Below are 21,695 nucleotides of genomic sequence, written 5' to 3' on the forward strand. Positions count from 1 at the left end.
ACGAAATACCGCTAAGCATTTCGCCCGGCGCGCTAACGTTTCTGCCAGCTCGCCGCCTTTATTTTTTATCATACACTCGTAGTAATAAAAGTCCTTCTACTATAGGCACAATGCCTGAAACTTAAACGGAACGGACTAGTCAATTATATCAACTCCAGTGTTGTTCAACTGGTACTTATTTCAATGGCAAGGAAAAAATGAAAGGCAAAGTCGACCTCGGTGGAATTTGAACTCAAAACGTAAAACCGGAAAAAATGCCGCTAAGCATTTTGTCCGGCTTGCTAACGATTCTGCCACGCCACTGCCATGTTTTTAGTAATAATATTAAGTCTTTCAACTATAAGCACAAGACCTGGAATTTTGGGGAGAGCGGGGGGGGGGGCTAGTCGATTACACCGACCTCAATGCATGACTGGTACTTATTTTATCGACTTAGAAGGGATGAACAGCAAAGTCGATTTCGGGTGAATTTGAAGTCAGAACTTTAACCAGATGAAATGCCGCTAAAAGTTTTGTTTAGCTAATGATTCTGCCAGCTCGTCGACTTCAAGCAATAACATTAGTAATGGTTTTCAAATTTTGGCACAAGGCCAGCAATTTCAGGAGAGATCTAAATCAATTACATTGACACCCCCACCGCCACCCCACCCCCCCAGTATTCAACTGAAATTTATTTTATTGACCCCGAAAGGATGAAAGGCAAAGTCGACCTCGGTGGAATTTGAACTCAAAACGTGAAGACAGGCGTTGGCACAAGGCCAGCAAATTCGGAGGATGAGGTAAGTCGATTACATTGACCTCTCCAAGTGCTCAACTGGAACTTATTTTATTGACCCCGAAAGAATGAAAGGCAAAGTCGACCTCGGCGAAATTTGAACTCAGAACGTAAACACACGAAGTAATAATGATAATAATAACTGTCGTTAAGATAGGTTCCAGGCCACAAATTCGGAGGAGGATATCAGTCTATTATATTGTCCCCAGTAGTTGGTTGTTACTGTATTTTGTCATACCCCAAAGTTGACTCTGATGGTGTTTTGAACTCAGAACGTTGAGGCGTAACAGATATTGCTATGCGTTTTGTCTAACGCTCAAACGATTCTGCCTATCCACCCCTTAACAACCAGAAGGCACCAAAAATAGTCGTCGTCCAAAATAGTCGTTTTAAACTGAATCCTTGCACTCTTTGGTGCAGATTTGAACTTAGACTGTCACAGGACGTAACTAATTACGAAAAAATATATAAAGAAAAAAAAACGAAAAAAACAATGTTAATGAGATATAATACTTTGGAATATAGTTATAAATCTTGAAGTGAAATATTGAGTCGTTCACTAGGGTCTGATTTTATTCAGTAGCAAAGACGAAGATGAGAAATAATATGAAACTAAAGTACATTTGTCCTCCCTTAAAGATGACATTGGAGGAACCATTGTCTTCAGGTCGATATTGCTCTGTAATATCTTTACACTTTTCCGGCATCATTGAATAGAAGTAGTCTTGTAAAATTTCAACGAACGTCTTTGGACATCCGATAACTTCAGGCAAATTGTCAATTACTTTCTTCCACATTCTGTAAATACAAGACGTAAACAAATTTACTTTTGTAAAGTCATGTCATTATATATTTGCACGTGTTTAAAAGGAAAAAAAAATATCTTCTAACAAAAGACTAATGTTAAACAAATAGCAATGGAAGATAAAAATAAAAATCAATTTTTTTCGTGCTTACAAGAACTGAAGGTAAATTGTCTTTTAATACTTACAACTAAGGCAGATTAGTACGGTTGTAATTAACCAATATCTAGCATTCCCTGCGGTTCCATAGATGCTGTAAGCGTAGGTAGTTAATGTAACAAAGGTTAGGTACCATAAATCCTCGAGTATAATACGCAGGGGATTTTTAGGGGGCTGTACCTCTGAAAAACCTAAATCTTGTGATTAATACGCACCCCTTCTCTAACTTGAGTCAAGGAGGTCTATATAACGTCCTTGGTTTGTAAAAATGTATACAGTAATGTCCTTTATTTTTATTGTATATATAATATAATGCAAACGTGTAGCTTTTTTGTGCATTTTGTTTGCAGAAAATAAAGAAATAACAGTAATGACGTTTAATAAATGTTGCTTATTGCAAATCATGGATGATTCTTTTATGACTTCATTGCTTTCAGGCTTAGCTTAAGGTATTTTCGCGCCCGACATCACAAAATGCCTCTGAATAAACATTTCCGGACAGCAAATAGAGACTCGGACTTGCTTAGAAAATAATTTTCATTTTTAACCTCGTATATAGTACGCACTAGGGATTTTAACCTTTAAATTTTGGGGGGAGATGCGGATTATACTCGAGGTTTTACGGTACTTACTTCAGGATATACCCCAGGGACCACAGAGGAGGCGATGACAGCGGCGGTGGTAGAGGTTGTGAACCCCGTCAAATATGACTGAACAATACGAGGGAGAGCTAAAATTTTCCTGGCTTTAAGGGTACCACGAAAGGCCTGGTTGGCGGCCCAACCTTCCGAGTTCTTTTACAGGGCTTAGAAAAACTGAAGGACCACTGCAATAAGTGTGTGAATCTGAAAGGGGAATATGTTGAGTAAAATCATAATTAACTGAACCTTCTGTATTTTCTTTTACCCAAAGCCAGGAACTTTTCAGCACTCCCTCGTACAGTGTTGTAATACGATGAAGATTTGACTGTTATTTCTAGCAAGGCGAACGACCACATAGAATCTAGCTTGTTTGCTCATATAGTTGCTGTTGTTTATCCCCAAATGGGGCCTTCAGCTCTGGTCCGAGAGACCCTTGATAGAAGGCATTTCAGCCGTGACCATCCAGTCTTTTGAAATTAAGGGAATGTCGGGCTACGTTATTTAATGTCCTTTACCTTATCTATGACGGTTGGGTGTAACTCGGAAATCTGGCGAGTAACCTCCGCCCTGTCGAAATGGCTACGTAGAGGACTCCCCCATTGATTTATGTGGCAGTGCTGGTGGTGATGGTGATAGTGGCCATCGTCGTCGTCGTGGACGACGGAGACGGCTTCATCGTCACAGTGGTGGTGTTGGTGGTTGTGGTGGTATTGGTGATTGTGGTGGAAATTTGTGGAAGTGTTGGAAGTAGGATAATGATACTTTTCCTTCTTTTTTTTCACATTTTTTTAATTCTTTTGTTTTTTACGTACGGGCAATATTTCTTGAAGTATTCGTCAAATGTGATGTCGGAGTAGGATAATTTCTGTCTTAAATCGCTGCGTTCTTCAATCACTGCTGCAAAAGACTTTTCCATGGCGCTGGAATATTTTTCTAGACAAGGAAGATCACGGGTGAATTCTGAAACAGAAAAGGAAAGACCAGATCGGTTTGTAGATAGATGTTGGTGAGGGGATACGATGCGATATTGAAAGGCTGTTCGAATCGATGTTTAATCTCTTCTGCTTTGTTTTCCTATAAAGTAAAAGCAGTCTACATCACTGCTGACGTGGAAATTTCTGACATGAGTGAACAATTTTCGTATTCCAATGCCAATAGCCCGGACTGCATCTAGCAGCCAATGGAGTAGCACAAATGTTGATGTGAGCAGTGGTACGGCAAGAACATTGCGAGTGAATGGTTTAATGCATGCAGAAAGTTCTGAAGACTATATTTACTTCTCATATGATCGCATGAATGTAGATACGCAAGTATATACGTGCATATTGTATGCATGTAAGTCATGTAAGTATGTACAGTAATGCCTCTCTATACGAGTTAATTCGTTCCCGGAAACTGCTCGTAAAGTAAAAACTGGTAAATTTTCCCATAATAGCAATGTCATGTATAGTAATTCGTTCCCAGTAAAATATATATTGCTTATAAAGTTTATAATACTCGTAAATAAATGGCAATAAAAACAGCAGTAGAATGTAAAGAATATTTTATGTAAAGTAAAAAGAATATCGAGATCATTTATGATTAAAATATCATAATCGTTTTCTGAATCACTTTAACTCGCACTAGATTCGCGCACACCATCACTTGTAGACGCGATTGCCGATTCACAAGCACTCGTAGACGGACTTACTCTTTACTCTTTTACTCTTTTACTTGTTTCAGTCATTTGACTGCGGCCATGCTGGAGCACCACCTTTAGTCGAGCAAATCGAACCCAGGACTTATTCTTTGTAAGCCTAGTACTTATTCTATCGGTCTCTTTTGCCGAACCGCTAAGTTACGGGGACGTAAACATACCAGCATCGGTTGTCAAGCGATGTTGGTGGGGTACAAACACAGACACAAACATATACACACACGTACATATATTTATACATATATACGACGGGCTTCTTTCAGTTTCCGTCTACCAAATCCACTCACAAGGCTTTGGACGGCCCGAGGCTATAGTAGAAGACACTTGCCCAAGGTGCCACGAAGTGGAACTGAACCCGGAACCATGTTGTTCGTAAGCAAGCTACTTACCACTCAGCCACTCCTTAAACAAACAAGTCTAGAGTTGCTTGCTGAGAAGAAACTATTTTTCGCTCTCTACAAATTTCTTGGTAATACGCAGAAACATTTGTTATGGCAATAGAAACTTTTGCATTTCGTTCAAAATTTCGTTTCCAAAGTGATGGCTTTTCGTTTCCTTTTGTTCCTGACGGTGTCCGTTGTACACTTTCGTTTAGACATATTGGATGGGTTTTAAAATGTCGAAAACACTAGTGTAAGTACACGTATTCAATATAAAATATGTGTCACGAAGAATGATCATATAATCATCTCTCTCAACGAAGCGCACGCGCAAACTATGACATCGAAATTTTATGCCGTCATTTTTACTCCGTCGCTATATGCAGCTGTGTAGATCAGTGTTGCCACATATTGCGACATTGCCGCACACACAAAATGGCTGTTCAACCTTTTTATACTTATTATAAAACAAAACTCGTAAACCCGGAGTCTCGTAAAGTGGGTCTTCGTAAAGTGAAGTATTACTGTACATACTTTCAAGATTATCATTTAAAACATGTACCGTAAGTCCTCGAGTATAGTCCACCCTTGAGTATAATACGCAGGGGATTTTTAGGGGGCTGCACCTCTGAAAAAACCTAAACCTTGTGTATAACACGCACCCCTTCTCTAACTTGAGTCAAGGAGGTCTATATAACGTCCTTGGTTTGTAAAATTGTATACAGTAACATCCTTTATTATTGTTGAATATAGAACATAATGCAAACGTGTAGCTTTTTTGTGCATTCTGTTTGCAGAAAATAAAGAAATAACAGTAATAACGTTTAATAAATGTTGCCTATAGCAAGTCATGGATGATTCTTTTATGACTTCATTGCTTTCAGGCTTAGCTTAAGGTATTTTCGCGCCCGACATCACAAAATTCGTCTGAATAAACATTGCCGGACAGCAAATAGAGACTCGGACATTGCTTAGAAAATATTTTCCATTTTTAACCTCGTATATAGTGCGCACTAGGGATTTTGACCTTTATATTTTGGGGAAAAAATGCGGATTATACTCGAGGATTTATGGTATTCACATTGCCAAGTATACCAATAACTATCACTATAAACATGAATGTACAGTTAAGGTAGCTATTTCGAGGTGGATTTGAAAGAAATGATTACATCTGTAAGTTAGTGGACATCTATGACTATATTTGAATTTTCTTTTCCCTCCCAAACAACTATATCAAGATTCTTTTTGACAAATGTTGATATGTTCATGTGTATATTTATCCCGGGGTGAAGGCGCGTGGCTTAGTGGTTAGGGGGCATTCGACTCATGATCGTAAGGTCATGAGTTCGATTCCCGGCGGCACGTTGTGTCCTTGAGCAAGATACTTTATTTCACGTTGCTCCAGTCCACTCAGCTGGCAAAAATGAGTAGTACCTGCATTTCAAAGGGCCAGCCTTGTCACACACTGTGTCACTCTGAATCTCCCCGAGATCTACGTTAAGGGTACACGTGTTTGTGGAGTGCTCAGCCACTTACTCGTTAATTTCACGAGCAAACTGTTCCGTTGATCGTATCAGCTGGGACCCTCGTCGTCGCAACCGACAGAGTGCTCGTATATTTATCCCGGAGTAGTCTTTTCAACGGATGGCATTGGATATTGTTTTAGCAACAGCATCACGTTGCAAGTTGTGCCTTAATGATACTTTGGGGTAGCTACTGATCACATGTGGAAAACCTTATACAGAATAGGATTTAATGAGATTTAATCGGCACTTTTAGGGGCCTTATAGGAGTTTAAGGACTTCATTGTTTCTGCTGTCCTCAAATTTAAAAGAAACATCACCTTCATCTGATATGTAGAGTGTTTCTCTATCAAGTTTTTTTGCTGAGATTTGCTATTCCAGAAATGCTAAGATCGCATGGGTAGTTATCGCGAAGTGAGGACCCCTCTACACCTTATAGTACTTTGAGGGGGAGGAGGAGGAGGAGGAGGAAGAGGAGCAGGACGACGACGACGACGACAATGATGATGATGATGAGAAAAAGGAGAAACAAGAACAAAGAGGAGAAGAACAACAACAACAACGTCAACAAAAACACAAATACAAAGAAGAGAAGTAAATATATGTGTATTTACCGTCCTTCCGTTGGCACAATTTATCATAAGCCTGACGCATTGAATTAATGTCGATTCCTGTGAGAAGCATCTCTCGTGTATACGTTGAACACTCTGTTACTTTACTCATACACTGAAACAGTGTTTCTTTCTCCCTACAAACGAAAATATATCCTCGTTTAGATCTGATATGGCAGATTCATTTCAAGCCATAATTACATTCGATCTTCGAGAAATAATTGTTAAATCTCCTCACCCTGAAAATCACTTGCGACAGATTTAAAAACAGAAAGAAAAACACATTGCTTCTCTGTATTTCTCAAGCAATGTTAGAGGACGTAAATAAGTCATGGGTGTTTCTTCTTCCGCTTTTGACTAAACTACAAAAATCGTAGTTATTTCTCTTCCACCCTTTTTTTTTTTTAAATCTTTTAGTTAGGAAGAAATTTAGTATTCATTGTCCCTCACGAGGCCTCATAGTAAGAAGGAGGGAGGAGTATATTCTCAAACCAGAAACCCGGCTCCATTCCTTGCAACCAAGTGGATTCTGCTAAAGGTACCCAAGATCTTGAGTGGTGGTGTTAAACAAGACAAAGATTTTAGTCTACCACCCATGTACGCCACGGCAGGATTTGAAATCAGAACGTAAAAAGCTGGAACAAATACTACAAGGAATCTGGTCCACCAATCTAGCCTGCATTAGTGTTTTTTTTATCAATCCTGAAAAGATAAGAGGCAAAGCTGACCTCGGTGGAATTTGAACTCAGAATGCATAAGGTCGGAACAAATCCCACAAGAAGTCCAGTTTCGTGAAAGACAATGTATATGTACAGTCCGTCTAGTGGGTTTCTATGTCGTTTCTGTCTGCTTTCATGCAGAAGACTTTCGTCGGCCCGAGGTTATATAATTCCACTACGGCAATCCACCCCGAATTAGTTCTCTTTTATTGACTCTGAAAGATGAATAGCAAAGTTAACCTCGGCTGGATTTTAACTAAGAGTTCCATAAAGTATTATACACAACACTCAAACGAGTTGGTCAATTCTAACTAAACTTCTAACCAAATCACAAAGAATTACTAGTGACCTTCCTCCTACATTAGCAAATGCGGTGAGATTAATTCGGTTGATACATACACTCTAGAGAAGCTCGGTGTAATGATTCCTTATTATTTCGTTATTTCTTACTTTTTTTCTTTTTAGGTTTCAAGATACTATACAAGAAAGTTTTATGTTTGGAGTCAAAAATCCACTAGTAGCAATCTTGGGTTAGAAATGAAATTCAAGAGTCATTATAGTAAAACATGTCGAGTGACAAACGTTCACATTTCAATTACAAGATGCTGGGTTCGATCTCACTGCGTAAAACTTCAGGCAACCACCATTGAAACCTCGAACCGATTATATCAGACAGAAAGGGCATAGAAACCTGATGGATGAACTGTACGTAGACATTTCTTTTTTTTTATAGTAAATTTAATTCTTCTCCTAGATTAACATCACTTGCTCTTGTGAAACTTTAATGGAGTTTATTTTGCAAGTAATCTGGCCGGACTCCCGGTCTGTCGATAGCTCGATACCACCAGCCTCATCTCGTTCTGCTTCATTCAGACGTGCTTCTAAGTTCAGGGAGATTACTTCTCTGTTCTATGACTAATCTATAACAATATATCATAAGTTTTATAAGCAGGTTCTTTCCCATATTTCAGCCATGTTTTATTTAATTCTTCCACCCTCCTCAATGATCCTCTTCGGTATCACTTCTCACACTCGACCTCATCAGTAATTTCTTTCAGTTTCGCTTATCTTTCCCAACCACCTCCTACAACCTCTACCTCCTCATTGATTGCTGCCATCCTTTCTACAGAATAAGATCTACTGGAGACTTATTCTCCAACCTTATACACCACGAGTTTCTTGCCAATAACAACTTTGAAAACTATGCCCTTAGCATCATCAAAGCCTTAGTCCTAATCTCGCATAAGAACCCAACAGGTAATCTAGCCAAAAATCAGTTTCATCTGTCGCTTATCTTTCAGGTTGTATATTTTTGTCTCGAGTCTTCATTATTTCCTTGTATTCTCTCTCGTGTTCTGTCAGCTCTAATATACTTCAAGGGTCTGTTACGTTTCCCTTTTGTTGTGTTGCTTCAAACCACATACTCCTAGGCGCAGGAGTGGCTGTGTGGTAAGTAGCTTGCTAACCAACCACATGGTTGCGGGTTCAGTCCCACTGCGTGGCATCTTGGGCAAGTGTCTTCTGCTATAGCCCCGGGCCGACCAATGCCTTGCGAGTGGATTTGGTAGACGGAAACTGAAAGAAGCCTGTCGTATATATGTATATATATATGTGTGTGTGTGTGTGTGTGTGTGTTTGTGTGTCTGTGTTTGTCCCCCTAGCATTGCTTGACAACCGATGCTGGTATGCTTACGTCCCCGTCACTTAGCGGTTCGGCAAAAGAGACCGATAGAATAAGTACTGGGCTTACAAAGAATAAGTCCCGGGGTCGATTTGATCGACTAAAGGAGGTGCTCCAGCATGGCCGCAGTCAAATGACTGAAACAAGTAAAAGAGTAAAGAGAGTACTCCTACTTAGATGATACCATACTTCATTTCTCCTTACCCTTTCGCAAACATACGCCATCCATGTGCAACTGACGCCGAATTTAAACGGTATCTGTACACAGACAACTTGAAAACGTTTTCTAGTTCGAAAATTATATATTCCCTTCCAAATGCACAAACGTGCAACCGCTGTACATATCAAGGAATCAGTATTGTGACTACACATCCTCTATAACCCACAACTAAAATCTTCCGACCTAGTAGAAATGCTATACCTCATAATTTCTTATGATCTTTTCATAGCATTCTCTCTAAGCTGCAACTCGAAGGCTAGTTTACAACATTGGGGTCAGAAAATTCCATTGGCGAGCTGGCAGAAGCTTTAGCACGCCGGGCGAAATGCGTAGCCGTATTTCGTCTGCCGCTAAGTTGTGAGTTCAAATTCCGCCGAGGTCAACTTTGCCTTTCATCCTTTCGGGGTCGATAAATTAAGTACCAGTTACTCACTGGGGTAGATGTAATCGACTTTATCCCTTTGTCTGTCCTTGTTTGTCCCCTCTATGTTTAGCCCCTTGTGGGCAATAAAGAAATATCTTTTGAACAATTTCTGACCCTTTTACGAAGTTCAAGCAAGACCCACTTTTCGTACATTTCTGGGAGGTACTTCTGCTGTTACTAATACAACTACACATGCAAACATTCTAGACTGCTTACAACAATGGAATTTCTAGTCGTTTGGAAATTATCACCAACTACAACCAAAACGCTATTTGTCTCTCTGTCTCTTCTACTGCTATCAGAATGTTCTCTGCTGCTCCACTAAGCAACAAATGTGTACGTCGATTCTACCCAACCATTATCAACGCATTTAATTTACTTCCTCACTAATGAACATTCTTTAACCTCATAATCTCTGATGATCATTTCATAGCAGCCACTCATATATAACATCGATTAAATTGCAACCCAAAGTCTACAGTGTTTTCTCTCAAGAACTATGGCTAGCTTTTCTCTAGTGCAGAGGTTCTCAACTATTTTTTTTATCGATGGACCCCTTTGATTACTATTTGATTCTGGTGGACCCCTATAGCCATCCAATGTCTAAAAACTAGTTATAAAAAAACTTCATTCAAAATTCTTATTTTGTTTTTCACACATTGTCTTGTATACGATGAATTATGTAAAATGTAAAGGCGGCGAGCTGGCAGAAACGTTAGCATGCCGGGTGAAATGCTTAGCGGTATTTCGCCTGCCGCTACGTTCTGAGTTCAAATTCCGCCGAGGTCGACTTTGCCTTTCATCCTTTCGGGGTCGATTAAATAAGTACCAGTTACGCACTGGAGTCGATATAATCGACTTAATCCGTTTGTCTGTCCTTGTTTGTCCTCTCTGTGTTTAGCCCCTTGTGGGTAGAAAAGAAATAGGTATTTCGTCTGTCTTTACGTTCTGAGATCAAATTCCGCCGAGGTCGACTTTGCTTTTCATCCTTTCGGGGGTCGATAAATTAAGTACCAATTGCGCACTGGGGTCGATCTAATTGACTGGTCCCCCTTCCCAAAAATGTCGGGCCTTATGCCTAGAGGAGAAAAGTAGAAAAGAGTTATGTAAAATGTCAGAGACAGAAACCAAGCTGTTTCTTGCAATACATACCAATGCATACATCTAAAGCAAAACTTTTTCAGGAGCCTTAAAATATTATTGTGAATTCCCAATCTTCTACTTTGTTTCGTGAACCCCGAAAAATCTTATATGGACCCTGGTCGAGAATAACTGCTCTTGTGAAAATTACCACATCAGCTTTAACAGTCAAGAAAGGCCTTGCAAATGTTACGGGCGCTATCTTGTTTTTTCAGACTTTTTTTTTTTTTTTGCTTTAGGTCTATTCGAAATCTTAGGCGCAAGTGTGGCTGTGCGGTAAGAAGCTTGCTTCTCAATCACATGGTTTCGGGTTCAGTTCCACTGTATGGCACTTTAGACAAGTGCCTTCGGCTTTAGCCGTGTGTGTGTGTGTGTGTGGTGTGTGTGTGTGCGTCTATGCGTGTGTTTTTGTGTGTGTTTATCCCCTCATCACTGCTTGACAACTGGTGTTGTGTTTACGTCCCCGTAACTTAGCAGTTCGGCAAGAGAGGCCGATAGAATAAATACTTGGCTTTAAAATATAATTCCTGATGTCGATTTATTCCGCAGTTAAATGACTGAAATAGGTAAAATATTCTTTTCTACTGTAGGTACAAAGCTTAAAATTTGGAGGGAGGGGCCAGTCGATTAGATCGACCCCAATACGCAACTACTACTTAATTTATCGACCCCCGAAAGGATGAAAGGCAAAGTCGACCCCGGCGGAATTTGAACTCAGATCTTAGACAGACGAAATACCTATTTCTTTACTACCCAGAAGGGGCTAAACACAGAGAGGACAAACAAGGACAGACAAACGGATTAAGTCGATTATGTCGACCCAGTGCGTAACTGGTACTTAATTTATCGATCCCGTAATACCTATTTCTTTACTACCCAGAAGAGGACAAACAAGGACAGACACACGGATTAAGTCGATTATGTCGACCCAGTGCGTAACTGGTACTTAATTTATCGACCCCGAAAGGATGAAAGGCAAAGTCGATCTCGGCGGAATTTGAACTCAGAACGTAGCGGCAGACGAAATACCCCTGAAAGCATTCCGCCCGGCGTGCTAACGTTTCTGCCAGCTCGTCGCCAATTGGAAGATAAAATATTAAAAGATTTAAAAGGTTTACATAGGAAAAGTTTTGGATGTAGCGCTCACGAGTTTATATTTCGATTACCTGCACATAGCTTCGATGTGTTCTGTAGTCAAGTTGGATGTCAGGATATTTTGAGTAATATTAGTTTGAGTAAGACAAGTGAAATATTTCCTCATGGCTTCTTCAACACACCCAAAGCTTAAAGGTATCCACAGCAAAATACTCACTGAAATGGAAACGATAAGATGGTTAATCGACATTTTTTTGTTTTGTTTTTTTGTATTTTTAATGAATGTGTGACTGTTCAAATGTTACAAAACTGTACTGAATCCTCTTCTCCCTGACAAGTTTTTGGGGTTTTTTTTATTATTGCTGTTGTGTTGCCGTTGCAGTTTTTGTGGCTATTGTTAAGCCTCAGTATAGGCACCTTATCGAGTAGATCTATGTTTGAAATCAGTCAAATTTTGACTATCCTGTCCTTCTATGTATGCACCGGAAAGCGGCGAACTTGTAGAACCGTTAGTGCGTTAGACAAAATGCTTAGCAGTATTTCTTCTTGTTCTTTACGTTCTGAGTTCAAATTCTACCAAAGTCTATTTTGCCTTTCGTCCTTTCCGGGGTCAGTAAAATAAAGTACCTGTTGAGTACTGGGGTCAGTGCAATCGAATCCCTCTCCTCTCAGACTGCTGGCCTTGAGCCAAAGTTAAAAAGAATTATTTTTTGTGTACGTGTTGTTTTAGTAGTTGTTTAATCTTTTAACCTCAAAATAAGCGCCTAATTGAATAGATCTACTTTTAAAAACAATCAAGCCTTGGCCGTCCTATCTTACTATGAATCTCTAGACTACAATATCCAATTTATTCATATTTTAAAGACGGTAATTTAGGATTTGAAGGAATTTTCACTGGGCTGAACGATCTGCGAAGGGCCCAGTCTGTCAGTTTGTTAAAGAGTAAACACTCACCAGGGAAGCTACTTTGCTTTGTTTGTATAGATTTTTTTTCCTTGAGGTTGATCAGATGGTTTGATTTTAAATTGTTGTTGTTGCTGTTGCTGTTGTTGCTGTTGTTGTTGTCGCTGTTGTTGTTTTAGTTGCTTCTTTTTCTGACTTAGCTACTGAATGATAGAAGCTATAACCTTCATGTTTTCCGAGACGAGTAGAAAGCAGTGACATTGTTCCATTGTTCTAAACTCGGAAACTTATCAGAATACTAACAAAAGAATGGACTCTGCTAAGGGTGCCCAATGACCATGTGGTGTCGTTAAACCGAGCGACGAGATATGTCTACCATCCCGGAACATAAATGCTCCTTCCGATAGCTTTCGCGGTTTTCTGTATGTCATGTTTCATTTGTGAAAGCGTTCGGCCTAGTAAAGCTGTTGCACTCAAGATCGCAAGACCGTGGTCTCGATTCCAGGACCGGGCGTTGCATTGTGTTCTAGTGCAACACACTTCATTTTCACGCTGGTCCGGTCCACTCAGCGATGAGTAACTCGTAACGGACTGGAATCCCGTTCTACGGAACTGCTGTTGTCTCGGTCACTTAGATGCTATGGAAATCGAAAAACCGGCTCTAAGAATCCTAGGACACAAGAGAGTACTTACGTTTTGTTTACGAAGCTTCGGATACCGCGCATTCAGACTGAAACATATGCTACGCAATAGAGAAATAAGCTTTTTGAACTTCAAAGCCATGTCTTGCCCATAAACAGGGTGGAAGTATTGGACAGTTGAGATGTAGAACAAATATTTACAATGAAAAGATTTTTGGTGTTTCGTGTATGCTTATTTTTAAGTCTGATGAACATTCTAGAAAGACGTCACTAAAATGACCTTATCCAGAAGAGAAAACTACGGTGACTATGAAATCCGGATGTAGATCCTACATTTTATGTTCAAATGACAATTGAAGGGACTAGTAAAGTTAGTTAGTTAGTTAGTTAATTTTTTGGCTCAAAAAGCAAAAAGCAAGGCCATGTAGGGGAACATGGAGTTATATACAGGGTGGTGTTCATGTAAAGAGTTCAGGCCACTTGTGGTCAAGGGAGACTTTGAACCGAGCGGTCGTCGGCATCTTCACTATCTCGTCCGGCAGCTTATTCCACGGATCCGCAACCCGGACGGAGAAAGCCCCTCTCCTTCGATTGAGATGAAATCGTCGTAGATAGAGCTTTTCGGAGTTACCCCGCAGCCGACGCTCTGGAGCAGGAGTGAAGAACAGCTCTTTCGAGAGGTTACACTTTCCGCTTATGATGTTGTGAGCAAGAATAAGATCACCACGGCGTCGTCGTTTTACTAGAGAATAAAGGTCGAGCGTCTTCAGCCTTTCTTCATAAGACAAATGCTTGAGACCAAGAACCATGCGGGTAGCCAGCTTCTGGAAATACTAGAGGAGAGCAATATTTGCAGTAACACACACGCACATGCATACACACACACGAACACACACACACGCATAGATGTGTGCGAATATATATATCTACTATAAGGTCCAGTCTTTGTTGCAACGTGGTGGTCTATGTGCTTCAAAGATCTTGAGAGCTATGCCAGCAGAGGGCAAGCTCCAGGCAGGACCTCCTATGCTGAACAGTCAAAATAATATGGGCGACATCTTCCCAGACGCAAAAACAGGTTTGCTTAGAGGCAATATTCCAACAATGAAAAAAGCAAACTTAGAAAGACATCGATAACTATTCGAAATTAACAAGATCCGGGATAGGAAGGCCTTCCATCAGAGAAGCATATAACGCAGCGGAACAAAATCTGAAACAAGGCTGCAAAGGAAGAGCAGAGCTCCATCAGGTGAGAAGCAGCTCAGAGTTGAGAAAAGTGCCGGCTAGCCACAGCGAACGTTGGTGAAACTCAAGTTAGTGGAAATCTACTAGACACTGTTATTACCCTCGCTTGGTAAATCCGAATGTCCTTTCAAAGACTACATAGATTCCGGGGAGAAAATATTGAAATTAAAGACGATCAAGAGAATGGAGATTTGCACATCCAATTTTATTAGACACTTAATTACATCGTTCTTTGCATAGAGCTACGCACGTTTCGTCTGCAAACCGTTGCACACTGCTGAGTGCGCAGCTTGGTGTTAACACAAATAGCGCTAAGGTGCACCGATAATTAACACCAAGATGCACACTTAGTGCAGTGGTTTGCAACTGAAACAGTCATAGGTCTAAGCAAAGAACCATGTAATTAACTGTACAATACAATTAGATGTGCAAACATCCATTCTACTGATCGTCATTAATTTCATCATCATATAATATATATATATATAATATATATATATATATATATATATATATATATATATATTACAAATATTGTTATCTGTGGAGTCATATCTGTAGTGAAAAGAATTAACTGTCTTTGACTGCTATTTCTAAATTTTCGGTATGTGGTGAAGCAACTTGCAGCTAAACCCTTAACTATATTTATTATTATTATTATTATTATTATTATTATTATTATTATATAAATAATATATATATAATATATATATATATAGTTGTCAAATCTCAAGAAGATATATATATATATAGTACGCCCTTATATATTTGTGTGTATGTGTATGTTTATGTATGTATGTATGTATGCATTATACATTATATGTATTATATGTGGCGACGGAAGAAGGTAGTCAATGACCAATATCCATTGTGTAGGGCTTTCAAGTCTTAATATTCGCGAATCGGAGATCTAGGCTGAATGTTTGTAACAGGGTCGACTCTGCTAAAATGGCAGCCAAGGGCCAGATGATGATGTTAGAGCATATAATGAATTAAATCTATTCCCTATGGAGAAATACACTCTACCACAGGGGTCCCAACCACCGAGCTACTAGCCAGTCCCGGGTTTTAGAATATCTGCTACCTGGCCGCGCAAGAGAAAATGAATTTTTAAAATTTATTTCTACTTTACTGACTACTGCAGTCTGTGGTGTGTTTTTGCATTATATATATATCAGGGGTTCTCAACCATTTTTTTTTTTATCTATGGACCCTTTTGATTACTATTTTATTCTAGTGGACTCCTAGAACCATTCGATGTCCAAAAACTAGCTTTATAGAAACCTCTTTCAAAATTCCTTTTTTGTTTTTCACACATTAACTTGTGTAGGTTGAATTCTGTAAAACGTCAGACAGAAACCAAGCTGTTTCTTGCAATACATACCAATGCATACATCTAAAAGAAAAGTTTTTTTCAGGGGCCTTAAAATATTATTGTGGATTCCCAATTTACTGTTTTGTTGCGTGAACCCCCAAAAATCTTATATGTTAGAATAATTTAAAAAATTTTATCAAATTATATTTCCCTATTATTTATAACTTTATACACTCCTTATGGTTTTCTCTTGTATCGTAATATACATTCTAAATGTTTTGTAGAATGATACATTAAGGAGCTTTTTTTTTATTAGTTGAATCCCTACATTGTAAATTAAATTTATATTCTTTTATTCTTTTATTTGTTTCAGTCATTTGATTGCGGTCATGCTGGAGCACAGCCTTTAGTCGAACAAATCGACCCCAGGACTTAATCTTTGGAAGCCTTGTACTTATTCTATCGGTCCCTTTTGCCGAACCGCTAAGTTACGGGGACATAAACACACCAGCATCGGTTGTCAAGCAATGCCAGGGGGACAAACACAGATACACAAATACATACATACATATGTAAGGCTTCTTTCAGTTTCCATATTGACCCTAGGTGAGTATCACGGATATATGTATTATATATGCAACAAATGTGAAGGTGCTTCGCCTTGTGAAGGCGCGTGGCTTAGTGGTTAGGGCATTCGGCTCACGATTGTAAGGTCGTGAGTTCGATTCCCGGCGACGCGTTGTGTCCTTGAGCAAGACACTTTATTTCACGTTCCTTCAGTCCACTCAGCTGGCAAAAATGAGTTGTACCTGTATTTGAAAGGGCTGGCATTATCACACTCTGTGTCACGCGGAATCTCCCTGAGAACTACGTTAGAGGTACACGAGTCTGTGGATCGCTCAGCCACTTGCACGTTAATTTCCCGAGCGGGCTGTTCCGTTGATCGTATCAGCTGGGGCCTTCGTCGTCGTAACCGACGGAGTGCTTTCCCCACATGGCCTAGTGGTTAGGACATGCACTCACGATCGCTAGATTGTGGGTTCAGTTTCGAGACCGAGCAGCGTGTTGTGTTCTTAAACAAAGCACTTCATATCAAGCTACTCCAGTTCACTCAGCTGCAAATGGGTAACCCTGTGACAGAATAGTCTTCCGATCAGGGGCAATGTTAGCCTACTCGCTTAGCCACCGGCGTGGCATCATTCAAAAGTTAAAACAACACAAAGCGCATTGTGACCAGCGATGTATAACAGCATCTGATAGTCTGGTCGATCGCATGATATATGCAATATATGAGTATTTTATGTGTAATAATTGAGTTATATATTATGCATTTAATTGTTTTACTGAGCGCAGGACACCTCGTTCCATAGAAATCTTATTTTGCATGAAACAGGTTCGTATTGCCAAAATATTTGGGGACTTCTGCTCGGCCAGGGGTACTCCTATACAGTTACCGTTCACCCAATTTCACTCAGAAAGTTTAGGCCAACCCAAAGCAACGGTAGAAGTCACGTGCGTCACCTGTCCCAGAATGAGATCAAATTTGGAAGCACGTGATTGTGGTCAGGTTGTTCTTGTTTTTAAGCCTCGGGTGTGTCCTGGTTTTTTAAACTTTCGATCAAAGATAATCCACCCATGATCATCCTGTCTTTCTTGTTCAAACACAATGTATCTAGGGGTACGTTATCCAATGTATTTTTTCCCTTTCTTAACAATTAGGTGAGGTATAAGGGTGATTTACCAGCTATTTCAAGCAGGTTGAATTTCTGAATCATATCAATTAGTTGTTATCTATTTTTACGCGATATCGACTAGTTAATAGCTTACGAAGAAAACCGGGTGTTTAGAGTTCCAGCATGATCGTGCCAATAGCTCACCAAGAAGAGTGAGCAAATAGAGGACTAACATGACCGTGCCCGTAGCTTACCGAGAAGAAATAGTGAGCAGAGTACAAACATATCGAGTGAACGGAGTATTAACATGATCGTTTCAATAGCTTATCAAGATGAACTAGTGAACAGCGTACCAACATATCGGGTGAATAGAGTACGAGCACGAGCGTTTCAATAAGCTTACCAGGAAGACCTAGTGAATCGTGTACCAACTGACTAGCGCACCAACGTATCTAACTGATTAGAGTACCAACATCACTGAATTATTAAAGTACCGTAGAACTGGCTGAGAGGCCGAAATTTCGTACCTTCTCACTGTTAGCCAACTTTGTGCGCAAATCAATCAACACTTAGAGAGTAAGTATAACTAATATTTAATAGAGCCACAAAGTAGTGCCCGATTTCATCGCTCTGTCTGGCGTAGTGTCATGGAACCTATAAGTAATTGGATTGTTTAATCTTCAGTTTCGGATTAAATATCGTCTGCGGGAAAAACTACCTGCAACAGAACAGCGGGATCTTTTCGGTTTGAACGGCAGATTTTTCTAGCGGTGTCATATGAAATTTTCACCCATAATTATGACCCTAGTATCGATCTATTGCATTTCAATCTGTTTTAGGATTAGGGTCAGTTAGGGTTAGGGGTGTGGGGAAGGGTATCTTTTTTTCTTCAGAAATGTAAATAAACCCAATCTGTTTCATACGGCACAGAATGTTTTTTACCTCAATACACGTCATTGATTGGTTGAAATTGCAGAAATTGAAGAAAAAAAACAACAAATATCTTACAAACCATAGAATTTTCTCAATAAAGCCAAGAGAAAAAGATGTTTTATAAACACATTCTACCAGTATACGAAGTTTAAAATTTTTTAGTTACCTAGAAATTATGTTATAAACTGCCGTTCAAACCGAAAAGATCCGAACAGCATCTTATACAGGGGAAAATGTCTCTCATCCACTTATTTAATAAGCTTAATAAGGGAGTGGATTAACCAAACCAGTTATTAAACAAGCTCATTTTGCTTCTTCAAGGTTTTAAAAGTGTAAAACTTTGAGTTTGATGTTATAACGAAAAAAAAAAAAAGGCAGGTTGACCAGACCGGTACCTAAAAAGCTCGTTTCGTTTCTTCCAGGTTTTGAAAGGGCAAAGCCTTCAGTTTTGATGTTATAAAAAAAAGCAGGTGGCTACCTCACTTTTATAGAAATTGTTGCTATGTGAAACTTTGTTGAACACCTTTGATAGAATAACTTTTAGATCCGAAACTTCCATTTTTTTCTTCTAGACTTTCTAATGACTAAAGTAATTCTTTTGTTAACGTTTTCCTTTTAACCTTTTGTAGATAAATGGAAAAGAAAATATGAGGAATGAAGCAATATCATTGCAAGAGGGCATAGTCTAGTCCTAAATGATACACATTAATGTATATCTCGCTAAACCAACAACAAAAACCCTTCTGCTCTGAACACCTAGCTACCATCTTAACAATCTAGCAAAACAGTTCCCCAACTTCTCACAAATCCATTATTACCATGCGCGCGCACACACGCACATTTACACATACATTCACACATCCACACTCACATATCAATCTAGAAAGCAAAAATACATTTGTAAACTTGTAAAAGCGCACATTGAACAAGTGCCATCAAGAAATAAATTCAAGATTCTTGCAATTTAAACGGGACCACTCACAACAACTTAGTCACTCTACAATGCTTACATTTCGCAAAATAATTACAGATGCCTCTAAAAAAAAAAACATATCCCAAAGCAACAAAAAAATGCGGTCCCAATTATACACAAAAAATCTGCTCCAACCTCACAAAACCAGGAGACATCAAAACAAGACACAAGTGAAATAAAACTCGGCATCAAACAAATGACAAGCAAAATAATGAATTAAAAAGCAAAGTAAACCATAGAAACACCAAAAAAAAAAAACACTGGCAAACTAAATTTCTAAGATAGTTTTTACTTTTTGCTATCCGATTCAGCCACGCAGTCACCCAATAAACATTCTTTTAAAGTATGAAAAATACATAAATACATATATAAACGTCAATGATAAATCTTTCAAACATTTGAATTGATAAAATATATTCCTTGCATCGCATCGTCTGTCGTCATTTTTTATGTTTTATCTTTTAGGAGCAAATATTTAAAAAAAATTCTACATATTAAACAAAATAAATTGAGAACTTTTTCTTAGTTTACTGCAATCGTTTTAAGTTCTAAGCTCCGATAGAATGTATGGGTTGTTTTTAAATACGAAAAACAAAGTGAAGAAAAAGACTTCGAGACTTTCACCTTACCGACAAATACGTATCCAAATAAAAACTCCTTCATTTCCTTTTCACTGGTATTATTTGGATGAAATACAAAGAGCTTTCAGCTAGCAGAGAAAGATACTAATTTTTTACTAATGAGGTGTTTTGTATGTCGCTGCCGTTCGTTAACTACGTATTCACTCGTAAACTCTGTTAGGCGTTTTATGCAACAAGAGTCCAGGTGTGGTCCAGTTAAACTAGGAGATCAGTAAAATCTGATTGGCTATTCCTGATTTCTTTTCCTTTCTATTACACATAGACATATACATACCGTTGCCTGTTACACATGTACAAATATGCACCATGCTCAATGTGCACGTATTCACACATACATCTTGAGACGTATACATGCATACATGTATATTATGTATGTGTGTTTGTGTGTTTATTATATGCGTGAGATAGATAGATAGATAGATTGATAGATAGATAGATTGAAATACTTATATGTGTGTGCTTGGTGTGTGTGTACATGTGTGTGTGTGTGTGTATGTATACACACGCAGATACAAAACTTATGCTTAGAAACGCATATATACACATGCACACAAAAATGCAAATTCTCAGCATGTACACATTCATATACATATTGCATATATATATATACATATTATATATATACATATATATATATATGTGTATATATATATATATATATACATACATACATACATACATACATACATATATATTCTTTTATTCTTTTACTTGTTTCAATCATTTGACTGCGGCCATGCTGGACCACCGCCTTTTTATTCGAAGAAATAGACCCCCATGACTTATTCTTTGCAAACCCGGTACTTATTCTATCGGTATCTTTTTTGCCGAACCGCTATGTTACGGGTACAGTAAACACAGCAACATCGGTTGTCAAGTGACGGTGGGAGAGGACAATCACAGACACACACACACACACACACCACACACACACACACACACACACACGCACACACATATATATATGTGTTATATATATATATAATATATATATATATATATATATATATATAAACAGGGTTGGCCAAAAGTCACCCGACACTAAATCAAAATTCCATAAATGCCATTTGTAATTCTGTATTGACTCGATTGGAAAAATGTGTCACTCAAGAAGGACTTCAGAGTTTGAACAATTTTCATGATGTCTCATATTTTAGACGCTTTTATTAGATTCGTTCAGTTGTTAAACATAAATAAATCTTGGAAATAAATGGTTTTGATTTACTGTCAGGTGACTTTTGGCCAACCCTGTTTATATATATATGAGTGTGTGTGAGTGTGTGTGTGTGTGTGTGTGTGTGTGTGTGTGTGTTTGTGTGTGTGTGTGACGGGCTTCTTTCAGTTTCCGACTACCAAATCTACACACAGGATGCCACGCAGTGGGAATGAACCCAGATCATTGTGGTTGGGAAGCAAGCTTCTACCACACAGCCACCCCTATTTATATATATATATATATATAGATATATATATATACACACATATATGTATATATATATTTATA

The 21,695-nt window shown here is 38.8% G+C and overlaps 1 protein-coding gene across 5 annotated transcripts in view; it reads right to left on the reverse strand.

Annotated features, from left to right (window-relative positions):
• Positions 1-895: 895 nt before the first annotated feature.
• LOC115218302 (zinc finger protein 239-like) overlaps positions 896-21,695 on the reverse strand; it is a 44,009-nt gene continuing 23,209 nt past the window's right edge. For all 5 annotated transcript variants that reach the window (XM_036508359.1, XM_036508357.1, XM_036508358.1 and 2 more), the window contains 4 exons: positions 11,939-12,083; positions 6,592-6,725; positions 3,191-3,338; positions 896-1,573 (listed from right to left, as the gene is read on the reverse strand). In XM_036508359.1, coding sequence (XP_036364252.1) covers positions 1,348-1,573; positions 3,191-3,338; positions 6,592-6,725; positions 11,939-12,083 — 653 coding nt within the window. In that variant the 3' untranslated portion in view covers positions 896-1,347. The remainder of the gene's footprint in view (positions 1,574-3,190; positions 3,339-6,591; positions 6,726-11,938; positions 12,084-21,695) is intronic.

Source organism: Octopus sinensis, linkage group LG13, assembly GCF_006345805.1.
Source record: "Octopus sinensis linkage group LG13, ASM634580v1, whole genome shotgun sequence".
Taxonomy (NCBI): Eukaryota; Metazoa; Mollusca; class Cephalopoda; order Octopoda; family Octopodidae; genus Octopus; species Octopus sinensis.